Source organism: Schistocerca nitens, chromosome 6, assembly GCF_023898315.1.
Source record: "Schistocerca nitens isolate TAMUIC-IGC-003100 chromosome 6, iqSchNite1.1, whole genome shotgun sequence".
Classification (NCBI taxonomy): domain Eukaryota; kingdom Metazoa; phylum Arthropoda; class Insecta; order Orthoptera; family Acrididae; genus Schistocerca; species Schistocerca nitens.
Genome location: NC_064619.1, coordinates 245273543 through 245293597, shown reverse-complemented (window position 1 = coordinate 245293597; position 20055 = coordinate 245273543). Strand labels below are relative to the sequence as shown.

The 20055-nt window shown below is 38.8% G+C and overlaps 1 protein-coding gene across 3 annotated transcripts in view; it reads right to left on the bottom strand.

Annotated features, from left to right (window-relative positions):
• Positions 1 to 20055, bottom strand: part of LOC126262211 (trafficking protein particle complex subunit 8) — a 309618-nt gene that overhangs the window by 159994 nt on the left and 129569 nt on the right. For 2 of the 3 annotated variants that reach the window (XM_049958637.1, XM_049958639.1), the window contains 3 exons: positions 19675 to 19954; positions 19419 to 19604; positions 3954 to 4132 (listed from right to left, as the gene is read on the bottom strand). In XM_049958637.1, the coding sequence (XP_049814594.1) occupies positions 3954 to 4132; positions 19419 to 19604; positions 19675 to 19954 (645 nt within the window). The remainder of the gene's footprint in view (positions 1 to 3953; positions 4133 to 19418; positions 19605 to 19674; positions 19955 to 20055) is intronic. The other variant, XM_049958638.1, reaches the window with a different exon arrangement.

Genomic DNA, 20055 nt, shown 5'->3' with positions numbered 1-20055 from the left:
GTAGATGGATTGGGAAGGTCTTGCATCTGGGTCACCTACCATTGTACTTTTTCCTCTATTATTTTTTATTGCTTACTGTTTATGCTAATATTGTTCAATGTGTGCTCTTTCTTTAGTGCTAATGAAGCTGTTCTGTATGTAGCACATCATACGATCCCTGTGGCAGGGGACTGCGAGTGGGAGTGTCATAGGGATGGACTAGGATGTTGCTGAGGTTGGGTGGGCAGTGGAAGACCACTTTGGGAGGGTTTGGAATTATCTCGAGTAGAGTGTCCCTCATTTCAGGGCATGATGACAGACAATCAAAGCCCTGACGAAGTACATGGTTCAGTCATTCCAGTACCATGTGGTATTGGGTGACAGGGAGATGCTTCTTTGTCATTTATGCTTCGAATGGATGTGAGGATCAGGTGTGTGTGGGGATCAGCTGTGTGTGGGGGTATGGCACAGGAGATCTGTTTGTGAATTAGGTCTGGAGGGTATTGCCTGCCTGTGAAGGCCTTTTTGAGGCTTTCAGAATACTGGGCGAGGTAGTTTTCATCACCGCAGATGCATCTACCATGGGTGGCCAGGCTGTATGGGAGGGATTTTTTGGTGCGGAAGGGGTGGCAGCTGCAAAGTGCAGGTATTGTTGTTGATTGGTGGGTTTGATGTGGACTGAGGTGTGGATGGAGCCACCTGACAAGAGGAGATCAACATCTAGGAAGGTGGCACAATGGGTGGAGGAGGACCACGTGAAGTGGATGAGAGAAGGTGTTGAGGTTGTGGAGGAATGAGGATAAGGCACCCTGGCCTTGGGTCCAGATTATAAAGGTGTCATCAATAAACCTGAACTAGAGAGGAGGGGGGGGGGGGGGGGGGGAGCTAGGCATGTTTCCTCTAAGTGGCCCATGAAGAGATTGGCATAGCATGGTGGCATGTGGGTGCCATAGCTGTGCCACATATTTGTTTGTATGGCTTTCCTTCACAGGTGAAGTAGTTAGGCGTTAGGATGTAGTTGGTTAGGTGTACGAGGTATGAAGTAGTGGGTTTGGAATCTGCAGGGCATTGGGAGAGGTAGTGTTCAATCATAGCAAGGCCATGGGTTTGAGGAATGTTGGTGTATAAGGAGGTTGCATAAACAATAATAAGTAGGGACCCAGGAGGTATGGGTGTGGGGATGGTGAAGAGCCAGTGCAGGAAGAGGTTATCTTCAACGTGAGAGGCTAAGTTTCGGACAATTGGTTGCAGATGTTGGTCAACAAGGACAGATTCTTTCAGTGGGGACATTGTAACCAGCCACAATGGAGCACCCAGGATTGTTATTTTTGTGGATTTTGGGGCAGCACAAAGAAGGTTGTGGTGAGTAAGGAGACAGATTCAGGGGAGAGGTTCCGGGAAAGGCCTAATGATTTCAGCAGGGATTGGACTTCTGCGATGGGGTCACTTAGGCAGAGCTTGTAAGTGTAGATGTCGGACAACTGGCAGAGGCCCTCTGCCAGGTAGTCACTCTGATTCGTCACAACAGTGGTGGAATCTACGTCTGCCGGGTGGATGCTCAGGTCAGGATACATTTTTAGGTTGTGTAGGGCACTCTTTTCTTCTGCTGAAAGGTTGATGTTCTTAGGGAAGGATCTGGGGAAGGATGGTGCGACCAGGTTGGAAAGTTGGAATTCCTGGAAGGTAATTAGGGGATGGTTAGGCAGGAGCGTGGAAGGGTCATGGTTGGATGGCAATACGAATTGGGCCAGGCAGGGTTCAATGTTGGGACTGGATTGGCTCTGGTTGGAAGGGTTAGTAGCAAAGAAGTGTTTCCATTGTACGGAGCAGGAGAAAGAGAGTAGATCTTTCACAAGTATAACACAGTTAAACCTGGGAGTAGGGCTGAATTTGAGGCCCCCAGGTAGGGCTGAAACTTCTATGGGGCTGAAGATTTTAGTGGAGAGGTTAACAACAGTGTTCTGGGATTGTTTCGGCTCTGGATTTCGTGGAGTGTTCTGCACTCCCACCTCACACCAGTACACTCACTGTGGGCTAGGAAAGAGCTGACAGTCAACTGAGCACCAGTGGTTCTGTCTTTCAATGGGTCGTCTCCTTTGCTCCTAAACGATTCGTAATTCTCAACCAGAACTTTCCAAACATTGTTAAATGTTACATATTGTTGTCATTTTTAGTGCTACATGCAGAACAGCTTCACCAGCACTAAAGAAAGAGCACACATCGAGCAGTATTAGCATACATAGTCAGCAATAAAAAATAATAGAGGAAAAGTACCCAGGTCAAAACTAAATTAGATGTACAATGGTAGAATATGCAAGTTGAATGTGCTGCATATAAATGAAATAGTACACGTTCTTCAGGCCACTGATTATGCCTTAATAAACTGAGGTGAAACCAAGTCTGGTAAAACAAATACTACCTTTGCTCAGTTGCATACAAATGGTCGTAATCTAAAAATCATTAACATAATATTAACTGCAACTGAGCACCGACATATCACCAAAATTAAAGATGTTACTGAAAAAAGTTAGTTTAGTCTGTATATATCCAACCACTAATGAGTTACAGAATCATTTTCTCCGGAAAACATACAGGGACAGTATTTTCAGAATACAGAAATGTGTTATAAGAACTATATCTAGTGTCAATTCTAGAATGTTCTGCAGAGATCTCTTCAGAAAACAGAGTATTTTGGCAACTACTACATAAAATTAATATTCTTTGTTGTTACCAACATTTCTCTTATCTTAAAAAATAGTGGCAAATATAAATACCACTAGGACCAGAAACAAGCTCTACAAAGACTTCAAGAGGCTATCAATACTACAAGAAGGAGTAATACACAAGGTTACCCATGTACTCAACAATCTACCAGAGCACGCTATGTATCAGGTAGATAATGTGCTGTTGTTGAAGACTGAATGAAAGAAATGGTTCAAATGGCTCTGAGCACTATGGGACTTAACTGCTGTGGTCATCAGTCCCCTAGAACTTAGAACTACTTAAACCTAACTAACCTAAGGACAACACACACACCCATGCCCGAGGCAGGATTCGAACCTGCGACCGTAGCGGTTGTGCGGCTCCAGACTGTAGCGCCTAGAACCGCTCTGCCACTCCGGCTGGCTACTGAACGAAAGAACTTCCGCACCTTCTTCTATTCCACTGAAGATTTTCTTCACACTAATTCTTAAATGTAATATTTTAGTTTGGTTTATTTTATATTTAAAATTAGCCCTGTAATAAAGTAATGCCTCTGTATTACACTTAAATTAAATCTTCAACTTCTTTCATCCACATCAATAGCTAAGTGGCCAGCATAGCTGACCGCCATGTGGGGGACCCAGGTACAATTCCTGGTATGCCTGAGATTTTTTCCTTGGTGGGAGGACTGGTACGGGATATGCTCAGCCTCATGAGGCTACTGAGGAGCTATTCAACCCATTAGTATTGGTTCAAAGATCAAGAAATGGTAGGACAGTGAACTGACGACACGCCCCTCCCTACTGCATCCGATGACACCACCAACAGAGGATTACATGGTGATCAGTTGGGCATGACTGGTGCATGTAAAGACAGAATGTGGAACACACTGGCTTCTTTCCATACGCCAGAGACTACTCTGTAAAAGATCCATGGAATACAGCTTGTGCACCGTAATGTAATGTAATGTAAAATCCATGACATTGGTGCCCACATCATCTGCACTTATCAGTCAAGCAGTAATAAATTCTAATCACGGATTCAGAATCTATTGATACATTTTATTTCTTATGCACTCAAAAGAATATAACTGTGTCCCCAGCTGGGGGCCATTACTGCAACCATTAAAATAGAAATATCATCAGTACTGTGTGCAGAAACCTTCACATAGTTAGTATGTATATGAGGTAACCAGCCACATGTCTCGAATCATTCTTTTGGGATAATATACGAAGTATGTGAAAGAGATAAAAATTAAGATTTTAACATACCTTCTGTTGTCAGACTGATCATCTTCAAATTTAACACCAGTTGCGTAGACTATGGCTGCTTCACTTGAGGGTGTTGATGTTAACGAACCGAGTAAAACTTTGATGCTGTCATTGTCCACAACTGGTAGAGGAAGAACAGTTAAATTGTCCGACACACTGCGCTCCTCAGCCATTAACTGCTGGAAAATTAGACACACACATACACACTAAGGACAATTGTGAGCATAATTCTTACTACTTGAATATACACACAAAGCAAAATCAATATACTGACTATAACATACAAATCTCAGGTAAAATCTTTTTAACCTAAAAGTGTAAAAGTTTTTACTGTTTTGATGGCTATGATCTGCGATGGACGTCTATTATAGATTCGAGCTCCAAAAGAACCGAAGTATATTTGGTGTAAAGGTTCTTATACTCCTATCACTAACCTTTAAATCAGAAGATAAGCACACATTGTTTGAAATTTGTTTCCAGTTCTTGGGAAGGACTTATAATAATTGTGCTGTGACCCCTCCACTCCCAGTCATTCATTTATTTAAAAAATGCTGCAAGGTTCTAACTGTCATCATCGCCCCAATCATCACCAGGATTAGCTTTGCATGGTGCACAACTTTAGCACCCTTACACACATAGATAATACAGCACTGCAGGTGACAAATAGAAATTTATCTTGAAAAGTAGAAAAATACCAACATCAGTTATCTATGTCAGTCTCATTTACTACTAACATCGAAGGCATAATTGGTGTGTTTACACCTGATCAAGCATTGATAGTTGAGTTTTTTCAGATGTAGCAGCTGGATGAAAGTAATCAAGTTTATATCTCTTTTTTTTCTCTCCAATAGTTACAACATGTCATGTTAATCAGATACACTACTGAAGTTTATAAATGGTGATAAAACTGCTTAGATAGGTTTCCAGTAATCTGAGCACAATATACAGTTACTACATACATAAATTTGTAACACTGAATTGTGTATCAAAACATAAATAGCCCAAACAGTGTATAAATAAGGATAGATAGTGCAGATGACAATTCTAAGAAAACAACTAAATTAAATAATTCATCACAATTCAGATATTAAATACTTAGTATTTATTTCCTATTTTTGCAGTTTTTACATATACATGGTAAATTTAAATTCTTAAATACTATATTTATTTTATAACATATTTATGTAATCGAGTCGGAGGTGACTTCTGGTTTTCATCCTTTTTATTGTTACAGCAAAAACAGCTGTACCTTGTTACCAATAATTAACCAGTGGGTAAGTGAAGCTTTTAGAAAGCTCACTGCAACTATATTTTATCGTTTTGTTCTTTTTTGTATGAAAATTTCTCGTTCTTCATATAGGCTCACTTTTTAGTCTTTATTTATGTCACTGACCTGGTTATTGTCTGTATTGTCAAAAACATACTATGTGACACATACGTAGATACCAAATGCAAATTTACCCAGTGTGTTTTATTAAAACACAATTATATATTCCTTGAATCTGGTCTTTAAGTTTGGCCTGTCTGCCCTACATATTGTAGTAGACACACGTTACACTTTATCTTACAGATGGTAGAGTTGGAGTATTTATTAGTATTCGTTTTTATGATGTGCAGTGTCTTACGAAATAATGTGTTGTTGGAGGTAAAAGAGTTTTTATATTGACTGACAAACACATCAGCCGATTTTTTTTTTTTTTTTTTTTTTTTAAATAACACCAATATATGGAATGCACACTCTCCTGGTGTCAGGTGCATTGTCGTCTTGAATTTTGTTATTGATTATCAATTTTTTAGTTGCTGAAATATACTAAGACAACGCCACCCTCAAGCTAAATGTTGATGCTAACACCATAATGGTTTAGTAGGCATTGTGCTTTTCAATATATTATGCTACTGGCTTTCTCTGACATCTGAACCCAGCCAGTTACTATTTAAAAAATTGAATCAAGAGTCACAGTGCAGTTTGGCATATTTCACACTAACAATCCATGACTACAGGTGAAGGAAGCAATAAATGACAAAAATGTTCTAGCAGTGGCAGGACTGAATCCTGGGTGTTTGGATTTGTTGTCTTACACTTTCCCACCTAGCCACTGAGCTTATCTATGAGAAAAGGTTTGAACTAATTTGCAGTAGATATTTGTCTTGCTGTTTCGAAGTCAGTTTGGTACTCTTATTGGTGAGTGGCATTTTGAGTGACCTGTGCAGCACAAAGCAATGTGCTGCTAACGTGTGAGCATGTAGGTCGCAGTGCACAAATGTATCTGCTGCTGTTTAAGTTTTCTGTAAATACTAAAAATGTGGTCATCTGTTTGCCCAGAAACAGTGAGGCCAAAATGATATGAGGCATGCAGCTGTTTTGCTTTGCTTTGTTTCTGTCAAACAACTGCAGCTTTCCAAAAAACATTTCAACATGGATGAAACAACAGTATAGTAAATAACAAAAATGATTCTTAAAGGATGTGTTTGACACAATAAGGATGTTAAAAGTTAAGGATAGCCACATTCTTAATCCTAAAATTTTGAAGTTAAAAAGAGAATCTGAAAGAAGAACTATAATACTCCTGAGAAGTTTCCTGTCATCGCCTAAAACAAAGTGTACATTCACATATAAAGTGTTGGACTGCCCTCTCATTACTAAACAATCTCCTTTCTACCATCACATAGCATAAAGATGTTTGCAAACCACAACCATCACACAATGGTGTGTCTTTGTGTCTGAGAAAGAAACCACACACAATGCGACAAGGTCTAATTCAGTAGAGTGTTAGAACAGCATTCCTACCCGCCTCATGTGGAAGATGACATTCTCTGTACTCCACATTTTATATTGTTTTAATACGATATACAGGAATACTGACGCTATAGTGTTCATCTTTGGCAAGCTAATGCAGAAGGTGTGAAGAAACCAGCTAAGTGCAAAACCCATGCATTTCAGACATTTATTTACTTATATGTGTGTGTATAAGCTGATTTCTGGTATATCCTGTGTGTCAAAATAAAATCACACATGTCAGGTATGTTCACTTTGAAAACCTGGGTCCTAAAACTTCATGTAAAATTTAAATGTGTTTTCCATGTTAATTATATCAAAGCGTGTGCACTTGTCATGGTATACTGAGTAGTTTTGAACGTTGAGAGCTATGCAAAATGAAATTTCAGCTGTGGCATCATCTGAATTATACATTTATGCTTTAAACTACTTTAGTAGTAGTAGTAGTATTATCTTCATTCAAAAATAATCTTTCATCACAAATTTCAATTTGTATCCATGTAAATATAGAGATATTTCTGAGATTTTTAGTGTTGTGTGTAACATATTTCATAGTATATCAGAGTTTGTTACTTACAGTTTCTATTACAGCAACAGCGTACACTGATGAGCAAAACATTATGACCACTGCCCGCCGCGACATTTGATGCTGTCTGGTGGCATTGCAGGCACGTGATGCCATAACAAATGAGTGTAAGTGGAGCAGACATGGATGTGGGATCACCCTAGCAAAGATATGGGCTGCAAGTGGAGAAATACATTGAGATAAGCAACTTTGACAAAGGGCTAATTATAATTACACAGGGCCTGTGAACAAGTATCTCGAAAATGGTAGAGCTGGTCGAATGTTCATGTGCTACTGTCATCATAATCTATGTAATGAGGTAGAAGGGCAGTGAAACTACCACTAGGCACAAAATGGTTGGACATCCACAACTTCACAGAACATGAGACCAGAAGTCTCATGTGCCTTTTAAAGTAGGATAGATGGTGATCTGTCCCAATTCTGCTGAAAGAGCACATTGCTGGTGCATGGACAAGTGTTTTGGAGCACACCATTAATCACACATTGTTGAGCATGGAGCTCTGCACCAGACCACCTCTACATGTTCATGTGTTGATCCAATGGTATCGTCACTTACGACTGCAGTGGACTACTGGGATTTGACCTTTGATCAATGGAAACATGTTGGCTCTTTGAGTGAATCACACTAGGTCGATGGTCAACCTCACAAATGCAGTTATCAAGGTGAATGGCAGCTCAAAAAGTGCTGTGCAACAAACACAGGCTGTTGGGAGCAGTCTTATGCTTTCTCCTGTGCTTGCATGAGATTTGTAGTAGTAATCGAAGACACAGACAGGTTTGAGGAGCACAGTGAGCACATGTTGTCTCAGTGACCAAATTCGCCTGATGTAATTCTAAAAAATCCATTTGGGTCACTATTGAGTGCCATCAGAACATACGTAAGTCAGCAACCCTTTATTTACACAAATTACACAAGCTGTGCATAGACATATAATGCCACACAACTCCACAAACATACCAACAAACTGTCAGACCCTTGATTACGTAGTATCAGTGACTTATTTCATTTCAAAGATGGACGAGCTATTAGGCAGTGAATCATAATATTTTGGCTCATCAGTGTATTTTATCTGTATTTATTGTAAATTAAAGCTGATGTCTAGCTTGTTCATGAGCAAACAATAAAAAATAAATAAAAAAACAATTGTCTCCCAGATTTTACTGTTGTCATGGAAGTGAATGGGTGTGTTGAGATGGCTACCAAGGCTCGTGAAGCTCAAGCACTATCCTCTCCTCTGTTTACTGTCTGCTCTACATGAAGTACAAGACCTATCACTCATCTACTTGACTGTGAATGGCGTGTCACTGGTGAGGTTAAGTGTCCTGTACAATTAAGACAGGGGCCATGGAGAACTCAAGAATGTCACAGCTGTCCTCAAGAAAACACATTTGAGGTGCTGTGTTCCACTGAAACTGAAATTAAGTCAGTGAAACTCACTTAACATGTTAGGAAACCTGCTATCTCCAATGTGAAGATGAGGCAAATGCAAACTAGCTGGGGGTCTATAAATTACTGGCAGTTCCAATGTATGCTTGGATGGTGGTACCCTTTGGAAAATTGCAGCATGGAATGGAAAGGAAAACAAGGTGCACTTGTTGAAGGAGCTATTCTGGCAACCAGTGTGGGAACAGCTTACAACTAACTGCGGATTGTGGGCACATTGAAAGTAACAATGCCTCTCATCTGGATTCAGATGTCATACTTTTATCACTCCAGTGAGTAGCAGAGTAGGTTGAGAAGAACAGCCTTGATCAAGTTTTAAGGAAGCTCATAATCCGTAGCAATGTCAACCGAACTTATTGTGGACCCCTGGTTCTGAGTCAGGTGGAGGACTTGAATTAGACTTTGATAACTCTGTGAGAAACTAGGCTGTAACTCCCTAGACATCTGTCATAGGACTGAGAACTGTAGTATTGCATTAAATGGGTCAGGTTTGTACCACACAAAAGGGGCTGCTACAAAAATTGCTAACTGTGTGGGGTACACACCAGGGTTTTGTTTCTAGATTAGGTGACTTTTCAGCCATTCCAGATTACAATAACTGTAGGAGACCCCAAAGTATCAGTATACAATCAGAAGAAATGTCCTCACAGGTGAGAGGTTTAAAATCCTAATGATTAACAACTAAAGCATTTGCAACAAAGTGTTAGAATTTAAAGTGTTCACATACTACTAGGTACAGAAAGCCTCTTAACATTATAAATTGACAGCAGTGAGATTTTTGGGGTAATTTAAATGTATGATGAAAGGAGGTGTGGGGCTCGTGATTTCCATACTGGGGAAGGTTGCAACTAACCTTTACCTGAGGCTATGCTACATATCAGTCTGTCACCATAACCAGGAGGGATAGATTGGATGGAATAGGAGGGATAGATGGGATGGAATGGGAGGGATAGATGGGATGGAATGAGGTGAGATGGGAGGGAGGGAGGGAACGGCAATATTGCACTCTAGCCAAATTTTTTTACATGCTGCATCTTTTTTCAGTTTTATAACCAACTACTAAATAACATCAAAAGCTAACTGCAAGATAAAATCTATAGGCAGGTTATCTATCCCACAATGTCACATTTCCCAACAATTTACCACAACAAATTGTATTGAAAGACATGTTTTGGAGGAATCTTTAATGTGGCATATGTTAGCTTTGCTGCTTGCTTGATGTTTTTGGTATTTTCATTTTTAAACTTCAGACGTTTAATGTTATGTAAGCTGAAACTGTGGAGTCTATAAGTTTGCCTGACAAAACAGTAATGTTTCCATGATTTCACATATCTTGTGCTGTGATTGGCTGACATGACTTGGCTAAGTAACTGCCATGTCATTTACACACCATATTCGTCATATTTACAGTTGTGTATTATAAAAATATGCATCATAAGTGACACAGCACACAAAATCACTCAGCAGCAATGTATATTGGTTTGTGCTACTATACCCTTGTCTGGATTTATACAGTTTTTGTTCTTTATTTTTGTTTACATCGGATCTGGGCATACCAAGTTCCTTCACTTTCATCTTAACTGCATGTTCCAAAAATTTACCAGATAAATTGCACACTGACTTCATATTGTGTTGTTTTCAAACTTGGGGTATGCTGCTGTTATGTGTAAGAAAGCAAAACTCACAAAACTCATGCATAATACACTCACAAAAAGAAACTAGCTAATAATGCACATACCCTGCAATCAGCAAGCAAAGAAACCAAGTAATGGAAGATCTTTCACACGCAGGGTATGTTTTGCATACTTTTTTCTCTAATCATTCATGAAACTCTTCCTAGGTGGTGATACTTATGCTACCATACTGCAGTGTACTCTAGCGAGACATTTGCAAACTATAGCCAATGTCAGAAACAAAAATACTGTCCAAAGTACTATCAAAGCACATCAAAGCATAATAGAGATATATAGAGACAGGGAGTTGATAGTGAAGTTTCAGCAGCTCTGTTCATTCCCTTTGGATGTATAAGCAGTGAAATGTGAAAATTGTGTGTAGGCTAGAACACCAGAGCCATCTGGATGCCCATGACAGCTGTACTCTGAGGCAGCCATGCCCCCAAACCTCTGCTACATATAGCTAAGCAACATTTCAAGGTGCAGTCTTAAGAGTAGCTACTACTTATTCGAGAAACATTTCTCAGTATCACATACCAAGCCCTAAAAAATTCTGTAAAACATTATTTAGAATGCACATTTTGGGGCAGCTCCACTTTAGAGCCTTTAATTATGAGCCGCACCTGGTTGAAATGGTAATTTAATGGGAAATGTAGGTGATGTATTTTTCACAGTGGACAAGAAACTCAATTCCTCTGAGATAGAAATTGAACCTGTATGGGAGATTGATTGGACACGATTTAGCATTAAAGATGGGCATTAACTTGTAATTAGATATTTTTAACAACCAACAGACTCATTCCCAGATGTAAACAAAAACTTTAGAGAAAAACTTCAGTTCAGTAATACACAAGTTCCACAATAACAAAATCATCAGATGAGGCCTTAATCATCCAATAATCAAATGGGATAGTTACAGTTATGTAAGTGGTGGGCAACACACAGTTCAGAACCTTAATCAAGATGAAAATACATTATCTCTAATGGAAACAAATAACACATCCTCTTACAGCATGCCCTCACAAGTGATCATGAAATAATTGTTGTAACAATGTCAAAGTACAATGGACAACTAAAACAGGTAGAAAGATTTATATGTACAGCAAACTAGACACAGAGGCCGAGTGGCATTTCTCAAAGATGAAACACAATTTAGCTCTGGACAGGAACATCTATAAGAACATTGGTTCAAGATTAAAAGAACCGTTGACCATGCACTTGATAGATAAGTGCACAGAAAAAAAAAGAATTATTTTTTAAAAGCTATATATTTTCAAATTGATTACAAAACAACATTATCCCCTTCAAAATATCCTGTGTTACAACTAATACATTTGTCCCACTGGTGCTTCCACTGTTCAAAACATTTTTGCAGTCATCTTTAGAAATGTCTGACAGCTCCTCCCTCTAATTTATATGATTAAATTAAGACAACATAAGCATAAATAACATTAGGAAGTATTCTGATACTATTGTTGATATACTACAAAGATTCAGTTTCTATGACTTCCTTCTGTTTTCTTAATGTGTAACTTTACCTGTGTCGTACCCCTGGAGGCTTTCCTTGTTGATGTGGTCTACAGAACACTAATGCACAAATGAAGGTAAAAATACGGAATATTGAAGAAATCAACCCTTCCTATGAATCTGCTAACTGTATTCATCTCTTGGTCTCCCTCTACAATTTTTACCTTCACGCTTTCCTCCAGTACTAAACTGGTGATTTCCTGATGTCCCAGAATGTGTCCTACCAATCAGTCCTTCCTCCTAGTCAGGTTGTGCGACAAATTTCTTTTCTGCCCAGTTCTATTCAGTATTCCTAATCAGTTGCGTGATCTTCCCATCTGATCTGCATTCTTCTGTAGCATCACATTTCAAAACCTTCTATTCCCTTATTGTCTAAAGAATTTATCATCCATGTTTCACTTCCACACATTGCAACACTCCATACAAATATTTTCAAAAAAGACTTCCCAACACTCAAAACTGTATTTGATGTTAACAAATTTGTCCTGTTCAGAAATCCTTTTCTTGCCAGTGGCACTCTACATTTTAGGTCCTCTCTACTTTTGCCATCATCAATTACTTTTCTCCCCAAATAGAAAACTCGTCTACTTTTAGTATCTCATTTCCTAATCTAATTCTCCCAGCATCATGTGATTAATTCCATTATCCTTTGTTTTGTTTTTGTTGATGTTCATCTTACATCCTCCTTTCAAGGCACTGTCCATTCTGTTCAATTGTTCTTGTTGGTCATGTGCTGTCTCTGACAGAATGACAATGTCACTGGCAAACCTCAAAGTTTTTATTTCTTAGCCCTGCACTTTAATTCCTGCTCCAAATTTTTCTTTGGTTTACTTTACTGCTTGCTCAATATACAGATTGAATAACATCAGAGATAAGCTACAACCTCGTCTCAGACCCCTCTCAACCAATGCTTCCCTTTTACACCTGCTATCTTTAGAATTTGAAAGAGGATATTCCAGTCAACATTGTAAAAGCTTTCTCTAAGTCTGCAAATGCTATAAACATAGATTTGCCTTTCCTTAACCTATCTTCTATAAGAAGTCATAGGATCAGTATTGCCTCACATGTTCCAATATTTCTCCGGAATCCAAACTGATCTTCCCCAAGGTCGGCTTCTGCCAGTTTTTCCATTCTTCTGCAAAGAATCAGTGTTAGTATTTTGCAGCTGTGACTTATTAAACTGATAGTTTGGTAATTTTCACATCTGTCAGCACCTGCTTTCTTTGGGATTGAAGTTATTATGTTCTTGTTAAAGTCTGAGGGCATTTCACCTGTCTCATACATCTTGTTCACCAGAGGGAAGAATTTGGTCATGGGTGGCTCTCCCAAGGCTATCAGTAATTCCAATGGAAAGTTGTCTACTCCTGGCTCCTGGGCCTTGTTTCATCTTAGGTCTTTCAGTGCTCTGTCAAATGCTCCATATAGTATCATATCTCCCATCTCATCTTCATCTAAGTCCTCTTCCATTTCCATAATATTATCAAGTGCTTCTCCCTTGTATAGACCCTCTACACACTCCTTTCACCTTTCAGCTTTCACTTCTTTGCTTAGGTCTGGTTTTCCACCTTAGCTCTTGATATTAATACAGCTGTTTCTCTTTCTCTGAAGTTCTCTTTAATTTTTCAGGAGACAGCATCTATCTTTTCCCTAGTGATATATGCTTCTAAATCCTTAGATTTGTCCTCTAACTATTCCTGCTTAGCCATTTTGCACTTCCTGTCAATCTCATTTTGTAGACATTTGTATTCCTTTTCAACCGCTTCATTTACTGCGTGTTATATTTTCTCCTTTTATCATTTAAATTCAATATCTCTAGTGTTACCAAAGGATTTCTTCCAGCCCTCGTCTTTTTACCTACTTGATCCACTGCTGCCTTCACTATTTCATCTCTCAAAGCTACCCATTCTTCTTCTACTCTTATCATCAATAGTTCCCTAATGCTCTCTTTGCAGTTATCTGGTTCTTTCAGTTTATACAGGCCCCATATCCTTAAATTCCTACCTTTTTGCAGTTTCTTCACTTTTAATCTACAGTTAATGGCCAATAAATTGTGGTCAGAGTTAACATCTGCCCCTGGAAATGTCTTACAATTTAAAATTTGGTTCTGAAATCTCTGTCTTACCATTATATAATCAATCTGAAACCTTCAAGTGTCTCCAAGTCTCTTCCTTGTACACATCCTTCTTTCATGTTTCTTAAAACAAGAGTTAGCTATGGTCTGTGCAAACTTCTATGAGACAGCTTTCTTTTTCATTCCTTTCCCACAGTCCATATTCACCTATTATTTTTCCTCCTCTTCCTTTTCCTACTATAGATTTCCAGTTCCCATGACTATTAAATTTCTGTCTCCCTTAATTATCTGAATAACTTCATTTATCTCATCACACATTTCTTCAGCCTCTTCATCATATGCAAAGCTAGTTAGGATATAAACTTGTTTTACTGTGGAGGGTGTGAGTTTTGTGTCTACCTTGGCTACAACAATGCATTCACTGTGCTGTTCATAGCAGCTTATCCAAGTTCCTTTTTTTCTCTTCATTATTAAACCTACTCCTGCATTACCCCTAACTGATTTTGTATTTATAACCCTGTATTCACCTGACCAAAAATCCTGTTCCTCCTGCCACCGAACTCTGCTAACTCCCACTACATCTAACTTTAACCTACCCATTTCCATTTATAAATTTTCTAAGCTGCCTGCTCAATTAAGGTATTTAACATTCCACACTCCAATCCATAGAACATCAGTTTTGTTTCTCTTAGTAACAACATCCTCCTGAGTAGCCCCACCTGGAGATCCGAATGGGGGACTACTTTAACTCCGGAATATTTTAGGCAAGAGGATGCCATCAACATTTAACCACAGGTTAATCAAGTCAAACCAAGCATAAGAACAGCTGTGTGACAAGTGTTCAATTAATTTGAAAAACAAGCTTTTAAATGTCGGATGGTCAAATAAGGCTGAACAGTTCTCGTACCCCATTAAGCCAACTAATGGATCAAAGTAATTTTTCCACGAGGTTATTTGTCATTATGGCAGATGATAATATGAAGACTAAAATACTAAATACTGTCTTCCAAAATTGATTCACCAAAGAAGATTAAAAGGCATTTCTTACATATGATTTTTGCACAGACTCGAATATGATATATATCTATAAGTGAGCACAGAAGTGAAATCTTGCTCAAGTCAGATTATAATAAAAAGTCACGTCTCACTTCTAGTAATAGACCATAAAAGGCCACTGGGCTAATGGAGCATGTCATTTAACTGCAAATCAGTAACAAGTCACTCCAATCTGTTAAGCGACACTAGAGTGTTGTAATGAGCTACTGACACACCTTACTTTCCTTCGCATAACCCCAGTAATTTGGATATGCTAAATTTAGCGAATGAGACAGCCATGTCACCTTGCCAACGAAGGATATCACACAGTTTGGAAATGTATGTTTGATTATAGTCTTCTTTGACATGCTGTTGCATGCAAAAAACTCCTCTCTAGAAATAAAAACTGTCACTGAAACAACTTACTATGTCAGTTTTGTTATGTTGCATTCTACTTGGGCATGCCAACCAACAAGCTGTTTGTCTGCATGAATGGCCGCCGACAAACTGTGGCCAAAAAACAGCTGGACTAGTTGGTGAGCATGCTGCCAAACACAATGTTTTTCACTTCTATGACTGCTTCACAGTCTGTGCCATCTGGATCCTTCCAACCAACACCAGCTTTTCTGAATTGTGCACTTGGGAACTCTATGTTCCCATAACCCCCCTCCTGGCCTCGACCTTCATTAGTCACTGTCCTTCATCCACTTATCTCCTTCCCTGCTCCCATTCCAGCAGTACACAGCCTTCTATTCCACAAACACACCCACAGTCCTCTTAATTCTCTCCTTTTTCACTCCCCCCCCCCCCCCCCCCCATCATGCCACCATCTAACTTCCCGAATGCACCTAGCTGCCCTACCCTGTCCCCACCACATCCCTGTATGCTCTCACAAACAGCACTTTACTGTCTTCAATTCCCAGGGCTGCTAGGCCCTTCACCAGATTGTCCACTCAGCACTGCCTTGGTCGTCCAATGGGGCGTTTGGTTTTTGGTTTCCCCGCTAGTGTCATCTTCACCTGTCTTCCATCTGGCATACGGGCTACATGGTCCACCCATTGTATTCTTTTTGCTTTTTATCTTCTGTAGGATAGTTGGTTGTCGCATCAGAATGTAGATTTCCTCGTTTTTCCTCCTCCTCCATTCTCTGTTATCTAAACCTTGTCACCATATCTTCCTCATTACTCTTCTTTCAAATATTAACAGTTTTTCCCTTTCTCACTTAGTCATGCTCCAAGTTTCTGAACCGTACATTACTGCTGGGCATATCACTGTGTTGTAGATTTTAATCTTAGTGTTCACCGAGATCGATTTAGAGCCTAGCGTCTTTCTAAGGGAATGCATGCATTTCATACCCACTGCTATTCTTTCCTTGATGTCCATTTTTATGTTGTTGTCTGTGGTAAACCAAGATCCCAAGTACTTGAACCGGTGTAATCTCTTGAACCTCTTGCCATTTATCTCAAGAAATTCTTCCTGCTCTTTTCTTCTTCCTAATTGCTGTGAACTCTGTTTTGTCTCAATGCACTTTGAGCCATACCTCCTGTGTATAATTGTCAGAAATATATAAATTTAAATATACAAAAATTTGTAATTTTTAATGATAATTTTCTGCTTATAAGTAAAGTAAGGGTATTTCAAAGAGACTCATCTAGTTTAATAAGCCTGTATCTTCTATACAAATGAAGACAGAAACTTGAGATGAACATAAGCTTATGCATGGAAACATTGGCATCAGGTGTAAGTTGCTGGTTCACATGGTTGCCAGCAAAGGTCTCCTTTGTAGAGGTAGCTAGCTCACACACTTGTTCACTCCCCAGCTAGTTTTACTCTTCGTATAATTGCTAATCTTGGAATCAAACAAATCAACCTCTTGACATATTTTGCACTTTTCCACTCAATAATGTGCTGTGGAATAATTTTCTGGGGTAATTCATCACTTAGAAAGAAAGAATTGATAGCTTAAAGGTGAGCAGTAAGGGTAATATGTGTTGTTCTCCCTTGGGTGCCACGTAAGTACCTCTTCAAGAAGCTACACATTTTAATTGCATCACCACAATACATAAATTCACTAACAAAATTAATCATCAATAATCCATCACAATTTTAGAGGAACAGTGATGTACATACCTACAACACTAGAGGGAAAAATGACCTTCATTACTCATTATTAAAGTTGTCAGTGGCTCAGAAATGTCTGACAGATATCGAAGCAAGTTTTAAATCCAACTTAAAATCATTACTCCTGAGCAATTTCTATTGCATTGATGAAATTCTACTTAAAAACCGGTAATGGAGGGGGAGGGAGGGAGGGGGGGGCAGGGGGTGGGGGTGGGGGAGGAATCTAACTAATCAACCAATGTGCACCCAACTGAGATGGCAATAAAAAGCATTTTGTGTTTTCAGTTTCAAAAGGTGCGATCCAATTAGAGTTGTGCATTGTTATTTTCATCTAAAGTCTGGCACAACACTCCTCAGTGATGGACAAGCTGTATGGGATATAGAGATGTCACATTACAGTTTTGGCTTTGGAGGTCATGGGATCTCACAATATGTGATTTTGTTTGGTGGTGGTTTATAGAAGACTCATCAATGTGTCTCCCCTTCCAACAACTTAAGGTTAACTGCGACACCACATAGCAACAGCCATTAATACAGGAACTCCGGACATGCTCAGCAAAGTAACACAGGAGTTTGATTATTACTGGACGTTTGTCCTGTGTCTGGTGGAGGGTTAAATGGAAACTCTCATCCTAAACATAACTGTACAAAGTCACCTGAAGTTGTATGTGCACACATGTAAAACATATGCCCTCAAAAAAATCATAGTTCTCTTGTAAATAAATTTGTAGACATAGCATACATTAAAATTCATCCCAGTTTCTATGTTCATTCATCTAGAAGATGCAGCCTCATTAAATTAGATGAAACTTTCTGGAACACCCTGTACTTCAGTCACTAAGCTTATTTATTCATCACTTAAATAGCACAAATATTTAATTGTTTTAGGCTGCTAAAAAAAGTTCAAGGAAACACTTTTCTTAAAAATAATGAGAAAATAAAATTCAAAGATGAATTTTAAAAAATCAGAATTACTTAATTTGAAGGATGCTACCTAATGTACAAACTGAACTACTCGAGGTGGACACATGCCAGGAATTAAATGAAGTGGCACGTTTTTGCGTGCACAACACTAGAAATTTATCCTTGGACTGGTTCTAACAGTTGCCAACTATCTGATCAGTTTTGAGCCAATGCTTTAACAACTTACTGCTACTCAAGAACAGTTGGAAGTAGTCACTAGAGCTGCAGAAAATCTCTTTTTTGCACTGCCTGTATATAGTTAAAGAAGGCAACAGCTTCTTTCAAAGTAGCAGCCTTCTGTTTAATTTTCTGATTTAATTTAACTACCATAAGCATAGACATCAATTGGCAGTATAGTGATAGTTTACAGTTAATACAGTGGAAATAAAGTATCTATGATATGTTTGTCTTTTGTTAGTGTACACAGTGACTTATTCCATATCCCTGAAGGTTCTCCTTCTTGATGGGACCTACAAAACTTGATGAATGAATGAGTGAGTGAGTGAGTGAGTGAATGAATTTAGTGGGCTGCTGCTCAATCATCATCAATATTGCAGACTTCTAAACTTAGTTCGAATTCACTTACAACTTTTTTTTCTGGCATTAGGCATAATGGGAAATTATGAAATAAAAGAAGCAGATGACAATGTTTCAGAACTACAAACCATCTTCAAACTGAAGGCATAGGAACATCTTGTGAGAAGCAGATTGTTCTTGGTGAGATTCTTCAAAATTTCCTAATAGCCTCAAAAGGAAGTGTCTTCCATGAACACTGCACAGTACATTTACCTCCACAGTTATAAAATTTAGAGTAAAATAACTCTGTAACTGGTTTGTATAAGTACCAAAGAATGAAGACTTTACCACCACCTAATAATGGACAACATGAACACCATTAATAATTACTATGCAGACAGATGAAACTGATTGTTAACCTTACATCCTTAGCTGTGCAAAATTCTAAGATTCTTTGTACCCACACTTTGAGAGATTAAAATTTTTGAAGCAGCAACTTAGGATAGAAGCAGATTTCTGAAATAGTCCAATTACCATGGTTTGCATTTATTTATACTGTCACATTCTATGGTACAACATGGCACGTTTTGTATTTATTGTCCCTAATCTTCAGAGGTTGTTACTCACAGAATGCACACACATATGAACAACCACTTAGCAGTACAATTTTTGTTCTAAAAAATTGAATCAATGAAAACAGAAAACGTAAAATTACACCAACTCTAGAACTGCTTGTTCAAAATGTATATTTACTTGCTGAATAGTGAGATATTCACGAAGAAAAGCTGACTGTTGAGGAGCTGATTGTTTGCTTGCTGGGGTGAGAAGCTTGGAGAATGACAGTGAGGCATCTGAAATTTGTTTGAGGTATGCTGCTTGCCTGCCAATCGTGAAATGGATATGATCTTCAGCCAAACTCCAGTTTCTGTTTTCATATATCTGTAACATAGGAAAACATTAATACATCATAATTAGTTACAACCTGCATCTTCAGAATCTTGTTACTAACTTGGTATGCCTGCTTGTAGCATCTGAGTGAATGTTTTCGCTGTCCAGCTTTGGAGAAACGATGTCCAGCTAATACAATATGGAATGCATATTTTCTTGCCATGCGAGGTCGAGTTGACTTTAAGAAACAGTAAGACGCTTGCTCCAATAGTAAAGCACTGCGCAAGTCAGAATCTTCACTTGTCATTCTGATGAACTGCTTTGCAGCTTCTCCATACAAACTTCGACCCTTGAGACACTCAGTACTGAGTAGTGTTGCTCGAGTCGCAAACTGAGGCATTCTGGAAGACAAGAAACATTGTATATAAGAAATGTTTAACACTACCAGCAGTACAGAACAGAATTACGATGGCTAACATAAGTTAAGTAGGGTACAGACTGT